The sequence below is a fragment of the Amphibalanus amphitrite genome, unplaced genomic scaffold, assembly GCF_019059575.1.
Source record: "Amphibalanus amphitrite isolate SeventyFive unplaced genomic scaffold, NRLGWU_Aamphi_draft 000240F_arrow, whole genome shotgun sequence".
Lineage (NCBI taxonomy): Eukaryota > Metazoa > Arthropoda > Thecostraca > Balanomorpha > Balanidae > Amphibalanus > Amphibalanus amphitrite.
In genome coordinates, this window is record NW_024881735.1 from 569,129 (window position 1) to 596,914 (window position 27,786).

The window sequence follows — 27,786 nt, forward strand, 5'->3', positions numbered from 1 at the left end:
ATCGTCAAGACATTGATATTAGACATTCAACTACAATTGCTTTTGTCAAAATATTGAACTGATATTGCACGATAAGTAGCTTCAAATATGAGACAAATGAGACCAACTGGTTCACCGACTCAATGCCAAGGGTACCTCCGGAGCACGTCCCGCGAACGTCCGCGCACGCCGCGGCTACGTCGGTTGTGGAGAAAGTGCGCCCGCCTGTGGGCCGTACCCGGATCGGGCCCACGCCTCCGCCGCCGCCGCGGCCAGCAGTTTCTCCCGGCCCCACTCAGTTCATGACGGACGGTGACCGATTGCGGGCGGTGACTCGTTCGCGCGAGTTCTGCTCACCGGGGTGAGGAGAGCGTGCACAGACGCGGATACGGGCTCGCTGAGAGTTGGAGGGTGTGACACCAGGGCAGTGCCGGCGTTGTTGTTGGAGGATAAAAGACGAGAAAAGTTTTGATTGAAAGTGGTTGGCAATAATCTGCGAGGACTGAACTGCTCACCCCGACAGTGCTGCGCCGGCAGTGGAACTGAGTAGCGTGCTGTAGCAGCGGACCGGTACCCGACTCTGCGAACTGTGGGAGGGCTGTGAACACAGCGGCGATCTGTGGTCAGTGCCGTCTCGGAGTCGGTGCGCCGTCTGACTCTGCTCGACACCCAGCCGGGAATGGGTGCGGCAGTTTGCGGTCTGCTGCTGCTGCTGCTCGCCGCGGCGACCGGCGCACCCCAGCAGCGACAACAGAGGCTCGTGTTCTCACCGAGCCGGCGCGCCAACACCGAGAGCTTCCCGTTCACTTCCATCGGGGATCTGCCGCTGTCATCCACACCTTCTCCAGTCCTCGAGACGGCCGACCAGTTCCAGTTTCCGTCCTCTGTCGGAGACAGCCCGCTCCAGCCAGCCGCGGACGAGGATGGCCAGCTCATATTCCCCTCTCCTACCGCGGCCGGCCCGCTCCTGCAGCCTCTCCCGGCTGACGGGACCGATGGGATCCAATTCCAGGCGTCCAGCACGGCGGGCGACTCACTGAGAGCCTCCTCTGGGCGGCTCATCTTCAGTCCAGAACGGCTCATTTTCTCGGGCTCCCGGCGCCGCGCAGGCCCTCCGCCGTCGCCGTCTCCTCTGGCATCTCCACCGTCTCCAGCCCCGTCTCCTCTAGCATTCCCGTCTCCCCAAGCATCCCCGCCATCTCCTCTGGCATTCCCGTCTCCTCAAGCTTCCCCGCCATCTCCTCTGGCATTCCCGGCTCCCCAAGCTTCCCCGCCGTCTCCTGTGGCATTTCCGTCTTCCCAGGCATCCCCGCCGTCCCCGTCCCCGTCTTTCCTCCCAGCTCCAGCCCCGTCCCCGCCGCCGCAGGCCGAGGATGGGATGGCGCACCTGCAGGAGTACCTGCAGCAGGTGCGACTGACGCAGGCGGCTGGTCGCTCCCAGCAGACACTGCGAGCGGCGGCGGCGGCGCGCACCGGCCCCCGGCCACGAGTCGGGCCGCGCACACCCGAGGCCGTGGCGGCGAACCCAGACGCAGCGACGGCCCCACGCCGCGGCGCCGGCCTCGGCGGGAGTCTCGCGGCGGCCGATGAGCCAGTACGACCGCTGGTCGTAGACTCTATCCCTCGGGACAGGGAGTCCGAGGCGCAGGACTGGAGCTCCAACCTGCTGGACTCGGCGGCGCGGGCCGGTCTCCGCTCGCCGGGAGCGGCGCTGGACGACACGGGGCCGGCGGACGAGCCCTACTGGTCCGACCTACCCAGCTTCCCCGGCTCGCCGGAGCCGCCGGCCGCTGAGGAAGCAGAGGACACAGTGTGGGGCGGCGCCATGCGGAAGGAAGATCTGTTCTACCACGGGCCGCTGCCGCAGGAGGCGCAGGCGGACACCGAGTCGTTCAGTCCGCGGCCAGCGGAGCGTCCCGGCTCGTTCAGCCCCTCGCCGGTGGAGGAGCCCGACTCCTATAGTCCGCGGCCGCTCTCTGCGTCCGCTCAGCTGCTGGAGGAGGTGGAGGCGGTCCCGAAGGACAGGCGCCAGGGGAGGCGGCTCGGCGCGCCGCCCTCCCGCCAGCCAGAGTACCTGGCCGACCTGCTGCGGCTCGGCACCGACTTTGTGTACCTTCCCGGACTGAGTGGGCTCAACGTCGAGCTCGGAGCCGAACCCCAGACGGCGGGTCGGGCGGACGGCGCGGCCGCGGCTCCGGCCGACACTGAGCTTCCCACCCGACAGTCCGATAAAGGTCCCGACGTGGTGTACGTCTACATCGTGCGCGGTGACGGCCAGACCCTGGACCTGTACGCGACCGACGGCCGGCGACCGGCGGCCACTGGGGAGCCAGAGGGCGGGTCCGGGCGGCGGCAGACCGCAGCGGTGGTCGCTGACGAAGACGGTGAGCTGGTGGATTACCTGGCTACAGGGGCGGACGCCGAACTGAATGAGATTGAGACCACCACAGAGGACTTGGAGGGCGCCGCCGACAGCTCGACGTCCCATCTGCTCTCAGTGGTGGACGGGTGGGGAGACGGAGGCACAGCAGGATTGTCAGGTCTCGGCAAGGAGAGAGAAGGGCAGACTGTGACGCCACGAGGCGGAAATGTAAATAAGGAAGAAAAGGGTGAAATCAAATCGGTCTACTTTGATCCGGCAAATCAGTTTCTAATGAGTCATGAAGAAGCAAATAAAGTATCTGTTGAGAATGAGCTAGTTAAGCTCGCTAACGTCGACGCCGTCAGCTCGTCATCCGAGGATTTGCCCCTGGAAGAGCGCGGAATTTTCTTCTTTCCGGGTAACGTCATCCACTCATTTGGCATCGCTCCAAGCTCGGCAGGTGAGGCGCGGCAGCGACTCATGGTTTGTTTTACGACCGCCGCGACAGCCTTTCTCTCCGCTTAAATGGAGTGATATCGGCCGCCTAGCGATGGTTGCCTTAGAACGGGTTCGATTGCCAATGTTGATATTCCGCTGCAATCCGTAGGACAGCCCAGTCGGTTTGCACTGCCGTCTCTAAACAGGAGGTACCACCGGCAAAGCGTGTCAATGTCGGAGATAGGCGCCGATATGGATTCGAATATCGATTCATAAATGCAAAGCTCCATGAAGCATGGGCATGGGTTGCAAAACGGCATGGGTTGATCGTAATGGTATGCCAGGGAGCAAAAGTCCTTGAGAGGGTCGTCAAAACAGAATAGATAGCGAGCGTGGAGCGTCGTCCATCTGACCATCGCATGCTATCACACAGCCGAACAGTAAGCCGCTGCTCACGACTCCCGGCTGGAGGTCGCGGCTTGTAACTCGTATCATCTTTTAGCAGTGTTCATGTCTCTTCTCCCTTTCAGGGCAGTGTGACCACCCTCAGAGTGCCCCCTCTCCCTGAGTGACCTCACACTCAGAGTGTCCCTGAAAGACCTCCCTCCCCCTTCCCGCAGGTTCGCCGGTGGTCGTGTCCGTCCCCCGGCCCGGGGTGCCGTCCGTTCTGAGCAGCGTCAACCAGTCCACGCCAATCGCCGAACTTCTCACACCGCCCGACCCGCCTCTGCAGACGCTGGCGGCGGCGGCAGCGACTCCCGTGGACAGACAGGACACGGCTGAGCTGCTGGCGGTCCCCTCGCCGCCGCCGCCCCCGCCCACGGCCGCCCCCGCCCCGACGGCGCGGCCGCTCACCGGCCGGCCGGTGATATTCACCGAGAGTCCGCCGGTCGGCGACTCCTTGCTGGCCGGCCCGACCGGCGCCCGCCCGCAGTTCGTGTTCCCGGGCGGAACCTCAACCGCTCCGGTCCAGGGCGCAGGGGACGCGGACGCCCCGTTCCGCTTCCCGTCGCCGGAGCCGGACCGGGAGGTGCTGGATACCTCCTCGGAGCGGCCGCTGCTGTTCTCCTCGGGCCGGCCGGCGGTGGCGGAGGAGCGGACCGAGCGGCCGCCGGCGGTCTCTGTCCCCTCAGACGGCGGCCAGTGCCGCCCGGAGCCGGACTGCGCGCTGCTGAGCCGGCGCCGGCGCGGCTGCTCGGCCAGCGCCGACTGCCCGGCGCCGCAGCGCTGCTGTTTCAGCCAGTGTCTGGGCGTGTCCGTGTGCCAGGAGGGCACGTTCAGGGAGCGGCTGGCCGGCCTGGCGGCGCTGGCCGACGTGGTGGTGCCCTGAGAGCCGCCCGACCGCGGGACGCGCGCAGAGACCGACACTGTGATGGCTGTTACGCGAGATACCTACCGGCCGGCGGGAGGCCGACCCACGCACTAGTTCACTAACGTTTGTACGTTCACTTGTTCACAAGTAGCTGTTATAACAATGTGGACAAGGAGAACCATGATGCTGTTATCTTAGGGTCACTACTCACTAGTCCTCAAAGACCAATTTTAGCTGCTAAGTGCTAACACTAGGAAGATATTTTCGTTATGCCGAAGACAGGCAGCATATTGAAAACCTTTCAACCGCGCGTAGCTTAGCTGTTTAGTGTAGGTCTGCCGTGTGCTGGGGTATTGAACTCCCACACAGACACATAAACAAACGGATGCTGAGTGGCACTGCTACTCCCAGACACGACTAACCATCTCCGATGAGAGCCGGGTGCCACTGTGTACAGTAACGCTAAATCGTGCGCTGGTCGATCGATAATTGTTGCGCGAGGACGCTATTCAGCCGACGTGGGTGTACTTGACCGATGTTTTACGATGTGATAGACCCACTGATACGTGCAACACATCTTCTGTGTCATCTTCGTGGGCCATGCTGGATCTACGAATTAGCATACACCAGAGATTGAGGCAATGCCGCGCACTGTGCGGTGGTTCCAGGAGATAGATGAACCATCGGGAAGACATTTTGATGTTACTGTTATTTTTTCTCTAAGATAGATGCTGTATTAGTTTGTTATTAAAATGATATTGAAACGATCCATGAACGTGTGCTCAGTGCTGGTTATGTACGTACAGTCTCCGCTGGCTACATTTGCTTTTATTTGTGTCGCTACTCTTATAGTCACTCTGATCAGTTTTGCTATCAGTTTCGATGTTGGGCTGCTTCCCGCATCGTGCGATACTCAGTGGTTTCATGAGACTCGATGAGGTTTTACCGAGTGAGTGATTTTTTCGGCTTTGATACCAGAACATAGAACCCTTCCATGTTTTCACAATGCATTCGTTTTGAGCTGAGGTCTAGCACTAATGACTTTGACCTACCCAATGAGTACCTTTTCAGGGTTGTGCTAAAACGGTATGTCTTTACGGCCACACGTCAATATAAATTAAACGGCATTACGTCTATATGCTCATGGCACAAACATGACCAGTGACCACGCTGATCAAATACTATATGCATGGCCATTGCTTGTATTAGAAGCATGTTAACAGGACAATTCAATGCAAAAGGCGTAACAAATTCTTAACGCAGCAAAACGGAGCGAAGATTTTAATAACAACTCCTGTGCAATGACAACACATTTGCCAGAGTTATTGTGAAGGGCCGGCCGGGACTGTGAGCAAGGTGAGACTGGATTTCACCGCAGATACGGGACGCATGAGACCAACCGAATCGGCATCAGTGTAGACACTCCCACGGCATTCACGCGAGACGGCGAGTGAGAATGAAATCCACCCCTCACTGACCACATCTGTGTCCACGTCACAATCCAAGTACACCAGCGGATCGCCACACGCACCAGCCGACGGAGCACAGTGTCACCATCGGGGGGAACTCTGATTAGTAGTTACCTTCCGACCTCCCGGCTCCGCCCACCGAGTCTGTGCCCTCCCTCCCGCGCCGGGCGGCTCTCCGAGCTCGGGTCGCCCGCCCGTCTGACCACACGCACCGCCTCTCCGTCCGTCGGCTAGCCCTTGCTCTGCGTCTGCCGCAGCTGGAGCTGAAGCTTCCCCACCGCCTCCCGACTGGCCTCCTGTTTCGACTCCAGGTCCTTCAGCAGGTCGTCGTGCCGCTTCCTGAGCGGGGCACACAGGGGATTCGTGAGGAACCGCTTCTGGCACCGACAGCGAAATAAAGGGGTTGGTGGCTCCAGGACAGACGCTAGTGACAGTTTGAAATGCTCGCTTTCACACGTCAATAATCAATGGCTAGATGTGGATGGCGTCATGGCGAACTTGGCAAACACACAACAGGATACGCAGTACTCGTTATAAGTCAAGGAAATACCGCAATGCCGTTAATCAAGCACCGTAAGGAATGGACGAAAATGAAGAAAACAAAAACAAAAAACTAACTTTTCAAGATATGTAGCTTAACTATTCGACAGTATTTGAGACATCAAGGGAATAAGAGAATAGAAAACAAACAAAGTAGTCTATTTAAGAAACTTCCACGATGCGAAGAACGTTACGATAAAATACTAAGGTGACGGCGACTTACAGTTCTCCCTTGATGTAGTCGAGTCGCTTGGCCACGTTTTGGCTGGCTTCCTCCGGGTCCTGTTTGACCAGTACCGGGCCGATCAGCTTGTAAACCTTGGCGCCGTCCTCAAGCAGGGACATCTCCTGAGGGAGGTATGAATTACCAGTCAAATATCAATAACGGACTGACGTGAGATTGACGAACACTGACGCGAGAGTCTAATATTTAACCACGGAAAACGACACGAACAGTAGGTAACGAACAAAGTTTTCACATTCATCATACACATTGAACTAAAACATTTTGCTCGGTGGCGTGAGCACACATCTGTCATACTTTCATTTATCTGCAATGTACTTATATCCCTGAATTGAGCTATTAACAACAACTTCAAACATTACATACCTCTTTGACCAAAGCATTTTCATTCATCTGGCCATCGAGGGTTTGTCGAGCTGCCAAAGCCTTTTGATAATCTGAAAAAGTACATGAAAGGTAGGTGAGTGTCTTATTACCAGTGAGTATGACATTTTTCAGCTAGACCTGTCTGTTGTATGTTCTCAACTGTGCATTCGTCTCGAGATAATGGTTCCAGCGACCAGTAGTTTGGATAGGTCTGATTATCAGCAGCTGTGAGCAATCAAACTCTGACCAAATGCACTCACTCCACTCCCCCCCCCCACACACACAGACACCTCCCAATGTCAGGGGGCAAGGCAGTGTGGGGACATTAATTGCAGGAAAACTAATTGTACTGGTCGCACGAACCCTAATCTCAATTGTGATCTAATACCCTAATCTCAATGACCAATTGTACCTGATTTGAAAAAAAAGGTCTTATAATAAATGTTCGGCACTCTCGCTCCTTCAATGCTAAATCTGGCCAATCTCATCAATCAAGCTTCCAATCACAGACCAGTTGAAGACTTGGATCTTTCTACTTACAATTTTTGTGCAATGGTGGGACTAATTATGCTTAACTCCAGCTTACATTGTGGTGCTCAAAACATGTGATCATGAACAAAAACATGGATGAGCTTGAGCATACATGTCAGTTGGGTTCTTATTGTGTATGTGTACACTCGGGGGCAGATTGATGTTCCACCACTCCCTACCCATCGGGCTCCCATGGATCAGAAGTGGCTGCTGCCAGTGTTGCCTGCCCTCAGCACTGCTCAGCACTGCCTGCCAGTGCCAGTGCTGCCAGTGCTGCCACTGGCAGCAGCCAGTGCTGAGCCATGGGAGCCCGATGGGTAGGGAGTGGTGGAACATCAATCTGCCCCCGAGTGTACAAATGTGAGACCTGCTTCTCCATCTCTAGAACGATTGGGCTGATATGGACACCTGCTGTGCCTCCACTGACTATACCATTATGTGACTACTTGACCACTAGCAATGTTTAGGCAAATAGGTGGTGCCCACTGGCCTGCTCTATGTTGCATGAGCCAAAAATATTTCTCTCACCTTTCTGTAGTTGCTTGAACTTCTCAACTTCTGTATGAAACTTTTTCTGGATGGCTTCTGCCATAATCTTTTATTATCTAGCACTTAGACTCAAAAGAAGAAGCACTGTAAAACAAAACAAATGTTACCAATCACCAATCCATTTGATTCATGCAGACAAAGCAGTATGAGTAGGCATATAATAAGAATGCATACAATTTTGGTTGATTACAATAGGGTTGACCTAACCCAGTAAACATGCCGACGTCGGCCCAACGTCGGTTCAACCTCGGCCCGACATCGGCTGGACGTCGGATATGCCCGCATGTTCCGACGTCCAGCCGAAGTCCAGCCGACGTCGAGCCGACGTCGAGCCGAGGTCGTTTGCCGAGGTTGACGAGATCGTTTGTCGTTGGACCGACGGGGCCGACGTCGGCATGTTTATTGGGACAACGCGCAAAAATATCAACCGGCGGCGGGATTCAAGCCCCCCAGTCGCCGACGTCGGCATGTTTACTGGGACAACACGCCAAAAGCATCAGCGGGCGATGGGATTCGAACCTCGTGTCATTTGAACGCGAGGTTAGTGCGCTAACCACTACACCACGCAGCCAGATAGCGAATGTAGTTTGTTTTGTTGGGTTATGCCCTTTCGGTCTGACAAGACCATTTCAGAGCCGGAAGGATGATAGGATGGAGACATTGGTCTTCTTGGCGAGCACCCTGGGTCTAGAGTCCCTGGTCCCATTGCTGTTACGTGACACTTATTGGAAAGGGCGACTCCACAATGGATTCATATAGCCACTCTTACACACCTGCACCAACGTTTCCCAAAGTGTCCCTTTGATAAGTGGCACTTTGGCAAAGTGACACTTGCCGACTGGCCTTTCTATATGAACTGGGCCCGGCCCTGGTGAGTTGCCGGGGCTGAGCCTGACCAAAGGATAGGCCGGGCAGCCCCCAAGCACTCACCGCACCCGGCTACGGGCGAGCTCGGCTTACGGGCAATCCCAAATGGGATAAAGTTTCCCGTCCAGTCCGGATCAGGGGGTTGCGGCGTGGAGGAAGATTTGAGTTTCCTGAGGATATTTTGAATACAGAAGCTCTTTATGAAACATGAAACACGTATTTTATATTATTTTAACGGTCAAAACAGCGGCCGATGTCGGTCCGACGTCGCCCCGACGTCGGCCCGATGTCGGCTGGGCCTCAGCAATTGATCTCGGTCCGACGTCGGCCCGACGTCGGCTGGACCTCGGCTGGACGTCGGTACATGCGGGCATATCCGACATCCAGCCGACGTCGTGCCGAGGTTGAACCGACGTCGGGCCGACGTCGGCATGCCGATGCCGAGTTGCCGACGTCACCCCGACGTCGGCCGACGTCGAACCGACGTCGGCATGTTTACTGGGAAGGTACCCAAGTCTTTATTTATTGAGTGTGTTTGAGGAGCAATCACAATGGGAGCTTTTTCTATAGCCTCAACTCCAACTGCCAAGCATCTGCACAAAGTCACTACCTACCACAGACAGCACTCAGTCAATCAACATGCCTTGCCTCACCCCAGGATAATACGTGGATCAAAATGGCTTGTTAAGAAGGCAGATAGCATAATGCATATAGAACAGCTGACAGCTGTTACAAATAGTTTCACTGCTTTGCAAATATGTTGACTGCAATCTTTCATGTAAATTGATGCTGGCCCCAATCCCATGCATTATGGTGGGTGTCAAGGTCACATGAAACTGAGGGTCAGGTCACGGTCATTAACCTTTGATGATCTTGGTTCACTTTTTTAGTTTTACACTTGGGCAGTAGCAGCTGCTTTAGAATTTGGCACACTTTTGTAGTTTTGTACATTTGCAAAGTAGTTTTGGTGGCTTTGTAACACACTAGGTACAAACTATCAGTGGTTAGTGGTGAGTGGTGGTTGACACCTTCTATGGACAGCCGGCACCCAGCAGGACCCCTAATGTTTGACCAATGACCTGACCTGTCACCCCACCCCACCCTGCCTAAATGCATCACCTCCACCTGTGGTCGTAACTACCTAACATAAAATTCATGATCAGCACCCCAGAAAACCTTCTAAACATCACTTTACATAGCTTTAGCAGGTCCGGTTTTTCTGGCTGTTGGGTCCTTGACTTGACCAGGAAGCTTAACCTCAGACCTTACGAAATATTTATAGTCACCGTGACGAAACACTCGTTTTCTGCGAAGCTCTAGCTCAATCAGGGGCCAAATGGCAAGGGGTTCAACGGACCGCAAGAGGTTCAACGGACCTTCCCGGTCCCCCCATACATTCGCAGCTGGCAAAACACCAATACAAACGAGGGTTCAAGCGTTTGGGTTTTCAATGGTTTCAACTTTCAACAGGAACTAAAATTCAATGGCTCTGTTTCTAGACCATGTGCTGTGATTTGTTGGCTCAAGCTTAAAGCTACCCCGTCATGCTGATGTGTGATGCATTTGCATTGTGGGGTCATTTTGGGCCTGGGGGAGTGAGGTCTGATGCAAATTGAAATAAAAAAATTGATGGACAAACAATGTTTTCAGTTCGGGATTTCGTGGCGAACGGACGTGCCCCATCGAGCTCCTGCCTGTCCTCGCTGATCAGCTGATTTCCCTGCCACTTTTGGCGGGAAAGCCAACACTGTTTTGTTTCCTCCTTTCCATCGATTCCCAGATAAACGTTAGGAATACTAAAGTGACAGTAATCAAGAAAAGATATATTCTTTTCTGAATAGTTCTACGTGTAACAAAATGCCAGTGGGACACTCGCCTATTTTGCAACGAAGAACACCAACAGCTGAACAAGAAGAAAAACGTCGAAATGGAAAGTCGCCAGAAAGGCCTCCCTCGAAGGTCACCGGCACCGAAACAGGGGATGCGAATGATAAGAGCGTGGCGTCTGAAGGAGGTTTGGGTGAGGAGTGTGCCGCATTGGAAAACGTCTCAAGGATTGATACAGGTATGGACACAAACCCAAAGCAACCACCCTCACTCGTACGTAAACTAGCAGACAGTGTGTATGCTCCATTTGGCCAAGGATCAACTAGTTCTCTGTCGCGCGCATCTAGCGATACTGGCAGTGAGGGGGCAATCTGCAATGGAGGCCCAGGTAAGAAAATCTGTGGAAACCCTGTGAAGGATGGTGAAATGGCAGTTATGTGTGATTACTGCCATAACTGGTTCCATGCTGTCTGTCAAGGGATTCCAAAACCGGCAGCTAGGGCTCTTGATCGCTACGAATCGCTTGCTTGGTTGTGTGCGTGCTGCAAAGCATATCTAAAAAAGGGCAAATCTCGGCATTCGGAACTTGCTATTCTCGAGGGAAAGTTCAGTGACCTTGATACCGCTGTGCGTATCCAGATGGAAGCCATGACAAAGGTCCTTAAGGATCAGGATTGCTTCCTGAAAGAGAAACTGAGAGTTCACACGCAGGATGTGGATGTTCAGCAATTAGCATCCCTCGAATCCAAATTTGACAAGCTTGAAAAGTCGATGAAGGATCATGTCAAACTGGTCGCCCAGTCCCTCAAGGAGCAGGAGGCAGCTGTGGGGACCCAATCAAAAGTGATCGAGAGATCCTTTAAGGAGTTCCATGAGCAGAAGTCTACCTATGCGGAGATTTTAAAAGGCACCTGTACAGACATGTGCGAGAAAGTGACGGCCAAGCTGCTTCCTCCAAGCGAGAACACCGCTCGTGGGCCTGACACCACTGACCTGAAGAGTGTGTCAAAGGTTTTTGATGACTTCTTAGACAAAGATAGGAGGAAAAACAACTTGGTGATCCACAACCTTCCTGAGAGGTCTGATGGCTCTCTGAGTGAGAGGTCAGAACATGACATCAGGCTGTTCCGAGAAATAGTCAAAGAATCGTTTCATATCAGCGCAGCAGTATCAAAGTCGTTTCGGGTGGGGAAAGCAGTTCCAAACCGGGACAGACTGCTGATTGTAACTCTGGAGACACCTGGTGCCAAATGGGACATCCTCCGTCTGGCCCCTCAACTTCGGACCTCTGAAAGGTGGGGGAACATATACATTACGCCGGACCTATCACCAGCTGAAAGAGAGGCAGCAAAGAAGGTTCGTGAAGAACTTATCACCAGGAAGAGAGCAGGAGAGACGAACCTTACCATTCGCAGAGGCAGGATTGTCCAGTTAAGCTCGACCAGGGCTAACTCCACTGACGTGGTTACAGAAACTCACACTGGATCGGGTTCCTCGGGGGCTCGATCCCGACCCCTGAACCCTCCTCAGCCCAGCCCTGCATCCAACCAGGCTGGCACTGTTCCATCAGGAGCAGCCAACCAGGCTGGCACTGTTCCATCAGGAGCAGTAGCCCAGGCCGAAGACTGACTAGCTACACCAATCAGCCATGTTCAAGCAAGATTGTCAAACCAGTCTGGAATAAATGAGGCACACTCATACTGCTCTGAGGCTCCTGGCTCTATTCAGAAAGGAAAACTCCTAAAATGCATGTACACTAATGCAGACCAGCTTGTAAACAAGAGAGATGAGCTCTGCTTGGTTATTGCTGGCAGGGAGCCCGATATTATCCTCATCACTGAGGTTATTCCAAAAGCACAAGTACTGCCTCTAGCACCAGTTCTTCTTGCCATCCCTGGGTACACTCTTTTCACTAATTTCAATCATGATGAGCGCGATCTTGGCAGGAAGTGCAGAGGGCTTGCTGTGTACATTCATCATGAGCTCTCTGCTCTGGAAGTTGAAATGACCCATTCTCATTTAGTTGAACATTTGTGGTTACATGTGAATCTCAGAGGATCAGACATCTTACTGATTGGGTGCATATACAGGAGCCCAAGTGTTGATCTGAATGGGAGCATTGATGAGATTGTGCATCTACTGCATGAGGTTTGCTCTTCCAAGGTCTCACACTTGCTCATTGCAGGAGACTTTAATCTTCCACAAATTGACTGGGCCAGCAACATCTGTTCTGCTCCAACCTCGAACCACACACACAAGTTCCTGACAGCAGTACATGATTGCTTCTTATACCAGCACGTCACTCAACCCACAAGATTTCGCGGTATTGAAAGGGCAAGCACCCTTGACTTGATCATGACGGCTGAAGAAGGGATGCTTTCTGACCTCAAGTACTCTTCAGGCCTAGGCAAGAGTGACCATGTGGTCCTCGATTTTCGCCTTAACTGTTACACTGCCAAAGCAACTACTGAGCAGCCCAAGTTCAGCTTTCATAGAGCAGATTTCGCCCGTCTAAACCGGCAACTATCTGGCACTGACTGGACCCCCCTGATCACTTGTTCTGTTGATCAGGGGTACTCTCTCTTCAAAACAACTCTGAACAAAACAGTTTTAGAATGTGTCCCTCTCTCCAAGAGCTGTAAGACGCGGAAGAATCTTTATATGACAAGTGGTGCCCTCAAGCTAAGAAGTCAAAAGAATACACTGTGGATGAAGGCTGCAGCTTCTCGCGACCCGATCGACATAGCCAGATATAAGTCTTGCAGGAACAAATTGAGACACCTAACGAGGCAGCTCCGGGCTAACTTCGAAACACAACTGGTGGCAGACTTAAAAACAAATGCAAAGGCTTTCTGGAAATACAGCAATAGCAGGCTTAAGACTAAACCGAGGATCGGTGACCTGAGAAATTCTGATGGACTCATGGTTAGTGATGCTACTCTTAAGGCCACGGCTCTAAATGAGTTCTTTGCCTCAGTCTTCCAGAACGAGGATGTGAATGATGTACCAAGGCTCGTTGTTAGGAACCAGACGTGCAGCCTCTCTGATATTGACATTTCCCCGGTGACAGTGGAACTTAAGCTCAGAAAGCTCAAGGTATCAAGTTCTCCTGGGCCTGACGAGATTCATCCGAGAGTCCTCAACGAAGCGTGCTGCTCTCTTTCGGCACCACTCTCCTACCTGTTTCGCAGGTCACTTGACACTGGGTGTATTCCAGAAGACTGGAAGCTTGCACGCGTGGTCCCTATCCACAAAAAGGGAAGCAGGGTTGACCCGTGCAACTACCGTCCGGTCAGTCTGACATCAGTACTCTGCAAAACACTGGAATCTATCATCCGCGACCAGCTGCTGAAGTTCTTGACAGAGAACAACCTGTTGTCCACTCATCAGCATGGCTCTCGTCCGGGCAGATCGTGCAGCACCCAACTACTAGAAGCATTGGAAGATTGGAGTAGGGCCATCGAACAAAGCAACCCAGTGGACGTCATCTACCTTGATTTCCAGAAGGCCTTCGATTCCGTGCCACACCACAGACTTCTCAGTAAGCTCCAGAGCTACGGGGTGTCCGGCAAACTACTGGCTTGGATCCAGGCGTTCCTCACAAACAGAAAGCAGCAGGTGGTCATTGACGGATGTCCCTCGAACTGGACGGAGGTCGCTAGCGGCGTACCCCAGGGCTCCGTGCTGGGACCCTTGCTCTTTCTGGTATATGTGAATGACCTGCCAGACGTGGTCCACTGCACCGTGAAATTGTTTGCCGACGACGCGAAGCTGTACACTTGCACTCGTCTCCCTAGCGATTCGGCCGCCTTACAAACGGATCTTACGTCCTTGTCACGATGGTCTGATTTATGGATGATGCCATTCAACCAGAAGAAGTGTACAGTGTTGCATCTAGGAACAAGAAACTGTGGATCTGCTTACACACTGGGCAACACATCCCTAGCCAGCACACGCCTTGAAAAGGATCTGGGAGTCCATGTGGACGCCGAATTGAAGTTCCGTGAACATGCTGCATCAGCAGCAGCAAAGGCAACTCAGCTCCTCGCAGTAATCAGACGGTCATTCTCCCTCATTAATGAGATCACCCTGCCTCTTCTCTTCAAGACTCTGGTTCGTCCGCACCTAGAATATGGTAACCTCGTGTGGGGACCGTTTAACAGAGCGGACCAGCGAGAGCGACTGATTGAGAGAGTGCAGCGCAGGGCAACCAGACTGGTTGAGAACATCCGTCACGAACCCTACGTGCAGCGGCTCCGAATGCTGAAGATGCCCTCACTCTACTACAGTAGGCGGAACTATGGTCAAGCGTACCCATTTTCGGGAACGCATTTTCGTTCCCATGTTTGGGAACGATAAACCCAAATATGGGAACGCCATGTAGGCATTATTTAAAACAAGAAAAAGAACCGTTAAATGACGTCCAAAAAATATAAAACGATCGTGAACCGCCTGATAGTTGTCTCAATATTGTTGGGAAAGAGTTTGATATTGTAAGGCCCATCGTAGTTTCAAATCGTTCCCCTATTTCTAAAGCAGTCCATCACCCGGGCCGCGAGCCCAAATTTGGGAACGCTCTCGTATACTGGCGCTGCAAGCGTTCCTTATTATGGGAACGGCGTACCCAAAATTGGGAACGATTTCACCGACGCCTTTCAGGGGCTCTTTTCATTAACAAGCATCACGTCCAACGCCGCAAATTATTGTTAATGCAACAATCATCAGATGACCTTTCCGGCAAGACCGTTGCATGTTTCGCCCGGTCTTCTGCGCTTTTATTCCCGTCGATCTCGCAGCGGGCACGCCCCCCTCTGCAGGATTACGTAATCCACAACGCTCAGCGATGTTCAACAAGGTCTTCCATACCTATATCCACCGTCCGCGCCGAGGGTGGAGACATGTCAAGCACCTGTCTGCTAATCACCGAGAGTTGACGAGCACAAGAAGTATCCAAAAATGGGAACGCTGAATATGTTACACCCTCAAAACACCTAGTCCCAATGAAAATCTAGTTTTTTCCTTTCTTAATGAGTGTAGTGGCAAAAGGCCTGGTAGGATGGGCACGAGGAACGATCGAAATCAGCATAAAAATTATAAATAAGCCACACAGAGCGACCTATATCAGAGAAATTCCCTCCAAACGATCATGCTTAGAAACGCCGAAGACAAAAACCACGCTCATGACGCTGCTTATAAAACAACGCCAAACAGCTAGCATCCAAATAAAATATGTCTTTCAGGGCTGATAAAATACAGCTGAATGATTTTAAACCACTGAAACTGAGTTTACAACAGTAGTTCGGTAAAATCACTGACGTTCCACGCGGTCGATCGCCCCGACACCAAAAGTCAACAATATTACCTCGGGACTGTCCGCGTGTTCGCTTGCATATGTCAGCATCTGGTGTCGCTAGAATGAAACTTCATAACCAGGCGAAAATTATTATACTTGACCTCAAAATGTAAAAAATGCTTCATTTTCCTTAAAATTGCATGTTAAATGTCGTATAACCCATATTTCCACCATTCTGTCATTTTTAAAAAATCATTAAAAATATCATTCCACGGTCAATTTCCTTGTTCCACGGTCAGATTAAAGATAACTTTATGGAGATTTAGTAGATACTTAAATCAGCGTGCACTTTTTTGAGACGTGATGCACTTTTGAGTTTTAGTGGGCGAACGGCCGAAAAATTGCCTTCCGTTCTCATAAATGGGAACGCCCGTTCCCATATTTGGGAACTCCGTTCCCAAAAATGGGAACGTTCCTATATTTGGGTACTCATGACCATAGTTCCGCCTACTGACTACAGGCGACGTAGAGGAGACATGATATTCATGTACCAGCTGTTCCACGGGGGGCTCGATACCGACCCTGAAACGTTCTTCACGCTGGCCGATGGAGTTACTCGTGGGCATCCATACAAAGTCAGGAAATGTCCAGCAACCTCGAGAGTGTGACGATCCTCGTTCGCTCTACGAGTCGTGAACGACTGGAACCGACTCCCGTCTGAGGTGGTCTGCGCCCCATCGCTCAACTGCTTCAAGGCGAGGCTGGATGCACACTGGTCCCACTTACGATACACCATTCCCGATTCCGATTGATCCTGGACAAGCCCAATACCAGGAGCTCGATGAGATCGGGTACGACAGGCTCTAAGCCTAAAAATCCCGATACTGTAAGGTAAGGTAAGGTAAGGTAAGGTAATGTTTCCAAAAAGGGGAGGTTCTGAAAATTTATAACGGTTAATAAGGATGGCATATACAAAAAATTAACAACTTCACCACTTCAGACCACTCACCCCCACACCAACACACGTGCTATCCGCAATGAAATGCACAGAAGTGAGAAACGATAAAATCATCTGTTCCACATTGAATGTCGCAAAAGCGTCAACTGCTAATCACTACGCAACTCGCCTCCACAAACAGAAAATGCGTCTAAAACGCGCGTGTTGCTAGGCAACGTGGACATTATCTGCTTTCGCTGAACATAACCGCTAGAAATGGTTATAAATTATTACTGACACTGAGAAGTACATACAAAAGCAACAAAAGCAAGGCCGTCTATCACTATGATCAGTAGAAATGCAATATTCGGTTGACATTTTGACAGTCACCCATTCAAATTAGATTGTGTTTTACGGTCGTCAAGTTAGATGTAAGTGAATCCTAATCTATAATCTAAGATTCGGAATCAGGTGAGCCCCTACGATTTGGACCAAACTTGGTCAGTGGATAGTACGTAACGTCCTGATTACAATGCACCCAAAATCTAAGCTCGGCCCGCCATATTTACAAAGTTACGGATGTTTGAATTTCAAGGTCATTCGGGAGAGCCCCTACGATTTCCGTCAAAATTTGTGTACGGGCACTCTAGATGCTCCTCATTACGAATACCACAAAATTTAAGCTCGGCCCGCCATATTTACGAAGTTACGGAGGTTTGAATTTCAAGGTCATTTGGGTGAGCCCCTGCGATTTCCGTCAAAATTGGTATACGGACATATTACATCCTCTTCATTACAAATATCATAAAAGTTAAGCTCGGCCCGCCATATTTTTCAAGTTACGGATTCACAAAGTTACGGAATTTCAAGGTCATTCGGAGAGCCCCTCCGATTTTCGTCAAAATTTGTATGCGGACACATTACATGCTCCTCATTACGAATATCGTAAAAACTAAGCTCGGCCCGCACTATTTCAAAAGTTATTGACGTTTGAAACTCACTGAAATTCAAACATCTCTAACTTTTGAAATAGTGCGGGCCGAGCTTAGCTTTTACGATATTCGTAATGAGGAGCATGTAATGTGTCCGCATACAAATTTTGACGAAAATCGGAGGGGCTCTCCGAATGACCTTGAAATTCCGTAACTTTGTAACTCCGTAACTTGAAAAATATGGCGGGCCGAGCTTAACTTTTATGATATTTGTAATGAGGAGGATGTAATATGTCCGTATACCAATTTTGATGGAAATCGCAGGGGCTCACCCAAATGACCTTGAAATTCAAACCTCCGTAACTTTGTAAATATGGCGGGCCGAGCTTAAATTTTGTGATATTCGTAATGAGGAGCATCTAGAGTGCCCGTACACAAATTTTGACGGAAATCGTAGGGGCTCTCCCGAATGACCTTGAAATTCAAACATCCGTAACTTCGTAAATATGGCGGGCCGAGCTTAGATTTTGGGTGCATCGTAATCAGGACGTTATGTACTATCCACTGACCAAGTTTGGTCCAAATCGTAGGGGCTCACCTGATTCCGAATCTTAGATTATAGATTAGGATTCACTTACATCTAACTTGACGACCGTAAGTGTCTATGATACTATTTTGAGGATCATGTTCATGAAACGATATAATAAATACATTTACTGTATGCCTGGCCTATTCAAATACATTAGCCAGAGGGGTGTGGTAATAACTGGTGTAAGCAAATTGACCACGGTCAAAAATGCATTACCAGAATGCACTTAAGCGAACGTTTTGGGATGGTCTCGTTCCTAAGTCGGCTAAGAGCTTCGGTCCAGAAAATAAATTTATCGTTGGCATACAGTAAAATACATACCAAACTCGGCCGGTGATAAATTTTCAAGACCTCAGTCCTTACTGATTTTTTAACTCGGCCTTCGGCCTCGTTCAAAAATCCAGTAAGGACCTCGGTCTTGAAAATTTATTTACACCGGCCTCGTTCAGTATTATATAATACCTACCAACCAATCTGAAACTTGTTATTCATATTGGTGACTTCAAACTTGATTGTGTTTGATTACAATTAGGTAGGTAGGAACCTACTTATGTACCTACCTAGGTATCTACCCATAAAAGTATGTTAACTGTGATTCTTTCTCGCAGGGCAAAAGGCTGCTGATTGAATGACAACAGAACTGAGTCTGACTGAGAACAGAACAATCAACAACTACCTACATGTCAGAGTTTTGCAGTAATATTGATATGTAGATAGGTACCTACCTACTATTTGTCAACCTGACATGGCAGAGTTAAATCCACTAAGCATAATATTAGTTGAAAATGGAAGCAAGGGAGACAGGCTGCTGTTTCGATACCCTTATACATGCAGCGAACCAACCAAATCTACCACCAAAAGTAAGTACCAGTATAGCGCCTTTTGGGGCGACTAACGGAGCGAGCGAGCGGGTGAGTCTTGCACGTGCGAAATTTCGAGGGGGTACCTCCAACTGACTTGTGCAGGGCACCCTACTGACTGGTCTCTAGCGATGTGCCAAATTTGGGCACAATCGGCCCAGCCGTTCTCGAGATCTGGAAGCGGCACCCTGCACGTGCGCACGTGCAAAATGGGTCCCAACTGACTTGTGCACGGCACCCTAGTAACCGGTCCCTAACTGTGTACCAAATTTGAGCGCAATCGGTCGAGCCGTTCTCGAGATCTGGAAACGACCCCTGCACGTGCGCACGTGCAGCGGCACCCCAACTCTGGCACATGGATATGCAGTGCCTAGTGGGTGCCTACCTACATGCCAACTTTCAGCGCAATCGGCCAAGTAGTTACCGAAATATTGCAACAATTACAAAAGTGACACCTCTTCGTTTTGCACGTGGCACGTGCATAAGGGGTCACCCACATGCATCGGGAATAGTCCAATACTTGGTAGAAGGAATGAAGCTACCCTACAAAAATTACCGCATGTAAATCGGTCAAGTGGTTGCTGAGATATAAGCCTCGCAAAAGCGTCCGCACGGCCGGCCGGCCGGCCGGCCGGCCGCTCATACTCAGAAATTTCCGTTATTCTACGTAAGACTCCGCTCGCTTCGCTCGCTCCGTAATCACTCAGTTTACGAGTTGAAGGTATCACTCAATTTTAGTTTACTCATCTTCATGGTTCATGACTGTGGGGTCAGGTTCACCAAAGCTAAGCCAGTTCCAGGAATTTTAACCCAAAAGCAAAATGATCTTAACTCTCAAGTAATTAGGGATCTTAAGGGTGTCTACCATAACATTAAACATAAAGTACCATGGTTAAATATTATGTATATGTTTACAAATGGTCTTGCTTCAGTGACTATTGTAGATATAACTAGTAGGATGAATATCAATAGTGAGGAGTAACACCTCTCAGCACCCCTGGAATGTGTCACTTGGTTGTGGCTAGGTTGTGCCCTGTGGCTAGTTTGAAATCACCAGAGATCCATATGGCCCCTTAGAGACTGATTAGGGCCCTCAGAGTGGAGCTCAGAAGTCTTTGTCTGGCTCCTAGCTCATGCTCACCTCATGTGTCTGGCCTTCATACACATGGAGCCTTTTTTGGGCAAGTGAGTGACAAGACTAGATGAATGTGAGACCCTCCAGACTTGAGTGACTCACATGTGCTGATAGAAACCCTTAGATGCTAATGTGGGCCTCCAGCTGACCCAGAAAGGTCTGTATGGCCCTTCAGAGGCTGTGCCTCAGGTCGCATGGTCAAGGCTGAATCGTGGGGCCTTCAGAGTTCAGAGGATTGTGTGGGCCCTCGGAAGTCGGTTTGGGTAAATGGCAGCCACCATGGGGTCTTAAAGGTCGATGTGGGCCCCTACTTAAGAGACTAGATCACCAGGGGCCTGCATGAGGCCACATGGACCCTCGAAAGAGACTGGCATGGAACCTTTTCCCCGTCCACTTGGTCCTGTGACAGCCCTAGAGAGATCCACAACAAAATGTTACCGGCTCCTGAAACCTTGTCGAATCCCTTGAAGTCTGGGAATTGGACACATGTGACGGCATAGGCAGGACTGTTGACAGTGCCGCTGCCGGTACTTGAGGCTGAGTCGGGGCTGCCCTCGACCAGCTAGAGCGGGCAGAATGACTGGCGATCGATTAGGCGACCGGCCCGCAGACCCAGACACGACGAGCCGCAGCCCGGCAACTTGATGTCCTGCCTGGCTCAGGTGCTTCAGTGCCTCAGTCGCCTACCGCATTCCGGAAACCTATCGATAGATAAGCAGTACGGGCTCTGGAGCAGGGTGAATGGTCCGTCGACGGCAGAGAGCGGCGGCTTAGGAAGCACTGGCTTCGCATGAAGATTAACCCTCGCCGGCACAGGGGGGGGGGGGGGGGGTTGATGCAACCCCCCTAAGGTTTTTCGCGAATAACTCACGTAAAAAGCGGCCGATCGCGACGAAACTTGCAGTACCCTCGCATTGATCAATTTTACACGTTCCCTGAAAATTTCATGACCCTGACCCCAATGACCTTTGACCTGTGACCTCTTTTCCGTGGACCATGTTTGGCCGAAATCGCGATTCGGCGTATGTCGGCTCGCATTAGCCGCGCGTTTGCAAGCTTTTCGTGGTTTCAAACGTTCAAACATGTGATTTGATGTTGCTCCCATACATTAGGGTGGGTGTCAACTGTCAAAGTCACCTGAAGGTCAGGTCAGGTCATTGACCTTTGGTGACCTTGGGTGACCTCGGTTCACTTTTCCAGTTTTACATGTTTCTAGGCTAGTTTTTGGAGCTGAATTCGAATTTAGCAACCATTTGAACATTTACGAAGTAGTTTTGGTGCCTTCGTAGCATGTTACGAAGCTGTCAGAGGCGGTTGACACGTATTACGAATACCCGTCACAACCCCTCCCGGTTGACCTGACCTGACCTGACCCGACCTGGTCTAAATGCTTAAAAACATCATCTCTGATCAAAACTAGCACGATATTCGTGATCAGCACCCCGTAAAACCACACAGCAGCCACACTTTACGACTTTCTAACAGGTCCCGATTTTCCCGGTTTTCGGGTCATTGACCTGACCTGGAAGGTCACCCGATGACCTAGGACCTTAAAATTGGGTATCATCGGCTTCCTCTCGTGACGGGCAACACGCTCGTTTTTTCCGCGAAGCTCTAGCTCGATCAGGGGCCAAACGCGAGGGGGGGGGGGGTCGTACCACCCCCCCCCCTTGTGCCGTCGAAGGACGCAAAATGGCCTGTGCCGGCGAGGGTTAAAGGTGGACAGCATCAGGAGAGTTTTGGGCTCTTGACAGAAGCTCTGGTTGGTCAGCTGAAGAATGCAATATCATCGTTAGTGCTACGTTTCGGCCCGTCAGTTATCAGTTAGAGGCCAACATATTACATAATGGCCATCTCGTGTTTGGGTTTGATAGGCTCTGGCATAGGTGAGGCATCACTGTGCGAGCGCGTAATTACCTGAGACGTCGGACGAAAAACTTCCTGTCGGGCGGGACAAGTCCCGATAGTTATGAATTATGATCTGTCCGGTGAGCAGACTAGCGTCCTGCAGCTGTGAGACATTTCTTTCATTTCCTGACCCATTCTGTGGTCGCCCTTGTCGCCCTCCAGAACTATTGACTTGAAATAGAGCCGGCCGTGGCATTGCATGCAATCTGTTAACCCGTCCTTCCTTTCAACTTCATTCATTTCATCGAACGTTTGTATCGTTTTGTGTCGTGGTCGTGTGCGCTTAGCGTTGAAGCTCATAGTCTGTTACCTTTCTCAGACGGGGTGGCGACCGTTGTATTGGAACCACTTGTCTCAACAGTCACTGCTTGATACAGACTGTTGCTCGCTGCTGGGGACTACTGCTGTTTTTGTTACTGTAATTTATTGCGTCTTATTTGTTGCGTAGATAATTACTAACATTTTCCCACAGGCTACCGTCAGAACCCGTATGCGCTGGATGTGACCGAAGACCTCTTTGCGATACGGACTCGTCATTCCTCGAACATAAGCAACCACCGGCTGGTCGGATTCACGGACAAGGTAATGAAGAGTAACATTTATGCTGCTATAAATTGGGAGTGGTGTCCTTATATGTAGACAAATATTCTTTTCATTTGATGGTCACTCTTCCGAACGCCACTAGTGCGAGGTGTTTAGGCAGTCTACTCACTGAAGTACCTATGTGGCTGGGTTTCAGCCGTCGGTAGTTTGTAGTGAACAGGAATTGTGGACAGCTACCTATGATCGCTCTCGCGATCCCCCTGACCAGTTATTACCGGCTTCGTGCCCGTCAGGTGCTGTCGAACCTGTGCGCCGTCCAGTCGCGCCTGGTCGGTCAGAAGTTCGAGGTGAAGGTGAACGACGTGCGGTTCGTCGGACACCCGATCTCCATCCAGGCCGACCACCGGCGAACCTCCAACGACGAGAACAAGTCCACAATCCACCTGTTCCACATCGTGTTCGCGCTCTGGGTGAGAACAGCCTCGGGACGGTTGCTGCAACACTTGGTCTTCCAACACTCCAACGACTATACTCGTAGTTGGCCTGAACCGAAATTGCGTAATTCTGTGTAAACCCTGCATCGGCCTCCGTATTTCTCCTTCTAAGACTTGATATACAGAGTTGTCTGAGATCCCTCTGCCCTCCTTTGCCAGAAGTCTGACCCCGCTCCCATGTGCCGCAGGCCAAGGCGAACCACTCCGTGGTGAACTGCTACCACGACCTGAGTCGGCGCGTCGGCATCGCCGTCTACCACGAGGAGAAGCGGTGCCGCTACATCACCAAACAGGCCAAAAAGATGCTAGGTGGGCGGCGCTCCCGATAGGTCTGTAAATTACACGGCTTTGTTGTACTCGAATTGCTTACTTCTGATCAATCAACAGCTTTGAGGACCGGACTAGGATGCCCAAAAGTACGACTGTTAGCTAAAATTCCGCTGCTCACTTCCGTATATCTGCCGTGAGTTATCCGTTTGACGAGTTTGCCCGCCCGCCTCCCCTACCGCCCGAGCAGTGTCTGACGTGGCGCCCTCTCCCTCTCCGACAGCCGTGCACGACGACCACGCCTCCTCGCAGCACGACTCGCCCCGGGAGTCGCCCTTCGCCCAGGTGCTGGCCACCAGTCAGTTGGCGCGCGAACTGAAGGCCGTCTATGATGGGTACGGCACCTCCGCCGATGGGGCTGGTGTGAGGCATTGGGGCTGGGGCAGTTAGGGGCAGATTGGGGATGGATGGTACTTGACGGTCGGTGTAAGCAGTTTGAATGTTTAACTTTCGATATGTTGATGCAGGGTGAATGAAGACAGAAAATAACAGGTTAAAGGGACCCTCCCACCTTCAAAAAAGTTAATGAATTGGCATGAAAGTGATGTCGCTCGGTTCAGAAAGAGCAAAAACGAATATCTACCAAATTTCATCGAAAAATATTTACCGGTTTTCAAGATATTAGACTTTTACTTTTGTTTACTTTTCGGGATCTCCGCTGTTCCTAGCGACTTTATTTGAAAGTGCGGCATTTGTTGCGCGCAAAGCAGTATATACCACCGCGTGCTACCAAACGTTTTAGTAAAAGATTTAAAATCGTTAGATCTCCGCTGACGTCACAAATTCTAAGGGGGCATACCAATGCATTAGCCCCTTAGAATCCGAAAACTGCAAGTTTGAAATTCGATATCTCCGAATTAAAGCATTTTTCGATGTTGAGAGTGCCCAAACCGGTATTTTCAGGCCATGGCCACCAATTTGGCTATCTCAACTCAAATCTAATGTTAAGGTGGGAGGGTCCCTTTAACATAGACTTGATCGTGATATTCAACCAGGCTTCGACTTGTGTCTATTATTTTGTCTAGCTTTGGTTCCTACAGCTATTGTAATGCATTGTCTATGACCAATGTAGAAATTGAGCGACTGTCTGCCCGGTGTCCCTAGGCTGGTACAGACGGGCACCGTGCACCTGAGCATCGGCGGCTGGATCGACGTCAGCTTCTGTCTGCCGCAGAAGATTCACAAACTGCACCTGGAGGAGCGCACAGTGGAGGTGAGAGCGCGTAGCGCACAGTGGAGGTGAGCGAGCGTTTCACATCGCACAGGACACTGTGAATGGTCCGCTAGGGCGTGAATTCACATATATAATATATACACTAGCTTGATGTGCGATACTATATTCAGAGCTTTACCCAGTGCGTGTTAGAGGCGAGTGCTTAGGCTGAGGATCGTCATTCAAACAGTCTAGAGCTACCCAAGCTCCCCATCAGGCCGAAGGCGAATGACATACCACGTCCGACTCCCCGACTGCCGCTGACCCACATATGACCTGCAGCCTTTGTCCTCTGTCCTGCAGCCGGAGGACATCTACCGTTGCGTGCGTCTGCTGCAGCCGTTCCACACGCTGCTGCTGCTGGAGGAGCAGCGCCAGCTAGTGGCCTCGCTCAGCCCCGACTCGTCGCCCACGCTGCGCCGGCTGGTGCGCGTCGCCAACCCGGTGCGCAGTCTGCAGCACCTGGCCGCCGACGCCGACCTCACGCTGAGGCACGTGTTCGAGGTGAGGCTGCCTCTCCGGCGGGGCGGGGGCTTCAGCTCGACTTCCTAGCATAATTAACGTAATGTGCTTGCCCTTTTATTGATGGTCGTTGTTAAAACGCGTCCCAAGCGTGTGATACCCGATGCTCCGTGTGGTTTCAGCTAACCAGCCAGCTGGTGTACTGGGCCAAGGCGACCATTATCTACCCGCTGTGTGAAAAGAACATCTACGTCATATCGCCACACGCACCCACCAAACTGTGAGTTGGCTGATACTTGTGTAATGGAGCTTCTATTTTTCCGATGGAATTGATGTGCATTTTTATCGTAGCTAATGCCTGGTAGGCCAGTGTTCGAGTCGTGTGCATTTTTATCGTAGCTAGTGCCGGCTGGTAGGCCAGTGTTCGAGTCGTTCACCTTTACATTTTATAAATAATGGAGCTGCCGAGCAATCATTTCATGTCTAGAAATGTTAGAAGATATGAATGAAGGTTCATATCAGCACTCGGCAGCCTGCTGAAGGTTCATCGTCCACCGACTTCATTGTAACTGTCACACTATTGATGTGGGCTGCCCGCTTCTCGGTGGGCCCGTTTTCTCTTATCTTGTGGTATGAAAGTAATGCCTCTAGACGTATTCGTGATGTGTTACTAAGTCCTCGGACCCGTTTATGGCAGGAACTCGAAGCTGGCGAGCGACTTTGCGGAGGAGTTTGGCCAGAACCTGCACCAGGTGTTGTCCGAGTACTCGATGCCGTCGACGCTGAGTCAGAAGGTGACGCCGTTCTCTGCGCACCACCAGCTGCCCACCAAGGTGCAGGTGCTCGTGTGGCTGCTGCAGCGCCGGCTGCTCATGCAGCTCCACTGCTACGTGTTCTTCACGCCGACCATGCGGCTGCCGAGCGGCGGGCCGGCGCCGGGCAGCCGCCAGTCGACCCCCGACAGCCTGTCGGCCGCCGCCAACACCGCCTCCGACACCAGCTCCGGTCAGTGGCGTGATGTCTGCTGCATGCTGTCGAATAACGGGCTGCTGGAACGAGCGAATATGCTGCCGTTTATACAGCGGGGTCTAACTCAACGAATAATCTCAGCAAATTTGATCGATTTGAGGATTCAACTGTTTAACGCCATAGCCTGATCAGATATGTGTGCTTTCTAAGAACTGTATAAATTTGTCATTGTTTCCACTGAGTTAGTTTCTCGATGTCGTCTGTGACCTGACCCGTGCCCTTTGTGCCCAGTGGCGGACGGCGCGCCGCCCGTGAGCGCCCCCTCCCTGGACCAGCTGGCGGAGGCGCCGCTGGCCTCGCTCACCGACCCGGAGCGAGAGGCCGTCCTCAAGGTGCCCGCCGCCAAGGACCCCGACAAACTGCGGCTCTTCACTAGGTCCGTACTGTGTCTGGGTGGTTTGTTCAAGTGTGCTGTTAAAAGGGGGTTTCATGACCGTGAACGACGCAGTTCGCAGGGCTGTGATGTGTTTTGCGGCTGCTGGTTAGCCAATCACCCACACGTCTGTGATGTCCTCTCGCTATGGTGACGTCCCGCTTGACATACCGTTTTCCGTTTTCCACCAGGCTGCTGCAATACTTTAACGGGATGCACCACCTGGAGGAGATAATGTACCGGGAGAACCTGCGCCGGTGGCAGATTCACCAGGTACTGGAGGAGTTTGGTGACGTGCTCACCACGTGTCAGCGCTGCGACGAGATGTCTGTCCACCACGACAGCCGCTGCGACTGATAGCACGGACGGCGCTCGGCGCGTCAGTCTCAGCGGCCTCGTCGTAATGGCTGTGGCAGTGACGGCTTGTCGCTGCTCGGTACCGGTGGTGAGAGTTCCACGTGGCACGGCGATCGTCGACCGTAACTGCAGCGCATAGGGACAGCTCAACGTGCTAGCGAGCGTCGTACGGTCGTTGTTGGAGCTCTCGACGCCTTGTGCAGGACAATGTCCGTATTCAATGGGGAGATCGCTCAGGTCCGGAAAGTCGCTTACGGGGTAAACTTTAGGATTGTGATGTAGCATTGAAGGTGCATGTGCTTTTGTTCCTGATGTATCGATCCCTCCCACTGGTACCGAGGGTGTTGAGACAGAGTGTTAACGGCGCCGCAATATTGAATTGGATGATCATGCTGAGTAACTTGTATGTTAACGATGACACATGGCTCGTGATAATTATGACATTTTATACATATGTTTCTTGCACCGCGTCGATGCTCCTCGCTCCTTTCGCTCGTACAGGACCTCAGATACGGTTGTTTTGCCGTTGGGTTCGGCTCGGTCTCGGGTGATGGTGATTTGGCGACTGACGTAAAGCAATCGGGGATGCGCATGGGGTTATATCGATAAACCGGGGCAACATAGATTCAATGTGCTGGTTCACGACCCAGGTTCACTTTGATCGTTTGAAAATCAGTATGAAAATTAGTCGATTTCATCGCCAATTCAATCAGTAGGTACCAATTGGGTAAGTGGGTATGTACCTACTGAAAATTCCAGGAAGTCCATCCACGTAAGCTTCCGCGCTTGCATCCACGTTGCGCAACCATATACCCTGGCGCAACCACCCGCAACGCCCGCCGCGCAAACT

At 51.6% G+C, this 27,786-nt stretch overlaps 3 protein-coding genes across 11 annotated transcripts; 2 read left to right on the top strand and 1 right to left on the bottom strand.

Annotated features, from left to right (window-relative positions):
* Positions 1–295: 295 nt before the first annotated feature.
* On the top strand, positions 296–5,218 carry LOC122386100 (nascent polypeptide-associated complex subunit alpha, muscle-specific form-like). The gene is made up of 2 exons (XM_043374940.1): positions 296–2,801; positions 3,400–5,218. The coding sequence occupies exons 1-2, from the start codon at positions 659–661 to the stop codon at positions 4,107–4,109; spliced, it is 2,853 nt and encodes a 950-aa protein (XP_043230875.1). The 5' UTR covers positions 296–658; the 3' UTR covers positions 4,110–5,218.
* A 55-nt stretch (positions 5,219–5,273) lies between these two features.
* LOC122386103 (prefoldin subunit 6-like) lies at positions 5,274–17,238 on the bottom strand. 5 transcript variants are annotated; one of them, XM_043374948.1, is made up of 5 exons: positions 17,198–17,238; positions 7,770–7,874; positions 6,711–6,781; positions 6,324–6,448; positions 5,274–5,899 (listed from the first exon to the last, which is right to left on the bottom strand). In XM_043374948.1, exons 2-5 carry the CDS (start codon positions 7,831–7,833, stop codon positions 5,791–5,793), a joined length of 369 nt encoding a protein of 122 aa, XP_043230883.1. In that variant the 5' UTR covers positions 7,834–7,874; positions 17,198–17,238; the 3' UTR covers positions 5,274–5,790. The 5 variants fall into 5 exon arrangements, with proteins under 5 accessions (XP_043230883.1, XP_043230885.1, XP_043230886.1 ...); XM_043374950.1 differs by lacking the exon at positions 17,198–17,238 and adding an exon at positions 17,029–17,076; XM_043374951.1 differs by lacking the exon at positions 17,198–17,238 and adding an exon at positions 16,803–16,831.
* Positions 17,239–18,191: 953 nt separating this feature from the next.
* On the top strand, positions 18,192–27,406 carry LOC122386101 (GATOR complex protein NPRL3-like). Of its 5 annotated transcripts, none has more exons than XM_043374941.1 (12): positions 18,192–18,300; positions 18,844–19,095; positions 22,611–22,720; positions 22,975–23,151; positions 23,364–23,484; positions 23,726–23,837; positions 24,607–24,715; positions 25,019–25,219; positions 25,360–25,457; positions 25,875–26,182; positions 26,438–26,582; positions 26,771–27,406. In XM_043374941.1, exons 2-12 carry the CDS (start codon positions 18,981–18,983, stop codon positions 26,934–26,936), a joined length of 1,662 nt encoding a protein of 553 aa, XP_043230876.1. In that variant the 5' UTR covers positions 18,192–18,300; positions 18,844–18,980; the 3' UTR covers positions 26,937–27,406. The 5 variants fall into 5 exon arrangements, with proteins under 5 accessions (XP_043230876.1, XP_043230879.1, XP_043230877.1 ...); XM_043374944.1 differs by having other exon boundaries at positions 18,264–18,300; positions 23,364–23,504; XM_043374942.1 differs by lacking the exon at positions 18,192–18,300 and adding an exon at positions 18,302–18,364.
* The last annotated feature ends 380 nt before the right edge of the window (positions 27,407–27,786 follow it).

What these genes read in the sequence shown, in the direction of transcription:
- LOC122386100 (XM_043374940.1), top strand. Translation starts at nt 659, where the DNA reads ATGGGTGCGGCAGTTTGCGGTCTGCTGCTGCTGCTGCTCGCCGCGGCG. An exon ending in CATCGCTCCAAGCTCGGCAG is followed by an intron (nt 2,802 to 3,399) that starts GTGAGGCGCGGC and finishes CCCTTCCCGCAG; the next exon opens with GTTCGCCGGTGGTCGTGTCC.
- LOC122386101 (XM_043374941.1), top strand. Translation starts at nt 18,981, where the DNA reads ATGGCAGAGTTAAATCCACTAAGCATAATATTAGTTGAAAATGGAAGC. An exon ending in ACAGGCCAAAAAGATGCTAG is followed by an intron (nt 23,485 to 23,725) that starts GTGGGCGGCGCT and finishes CCTCTCCGACAG; the next exon opens with CCGTGCACGACGACCACGCC. An exon ending in CTGAAGGCCGTCTATGATGG is followed by an intron (nt 23,838 to 24,606) that starts GTACGGCACCTC and finishes CGGTGTCCCTAG; the next exon opens with GCTGGTACAGACGGGCACCG.
- LOC122386103 (XM_043374948.1), bottom strand. Translation starts at nt 7,833, where the DNA reads ATGGCAGAAGCCATCCAGAAAAAGTTTCATACAGAAGTTGAGAAGTTC. An exon ending in AAAATGCTTTGGTCAAAGAG is followed by an intron (nt 6,449 to 6,710) that starts GTATGTAATGTT and finishes TACCTCCCTCAG; the next exon opens with GAGATGTCCCTGCTTGAGGA. An exon ending in GACTACATCAAGGGAGAACT is followed by an intron (nt 5,900 to 6,323) that starts GTAAGTCGCCGT and finishes TGCCCCGCTCAG; the next exon opens with GAAGCGGCACGACGACCTGC.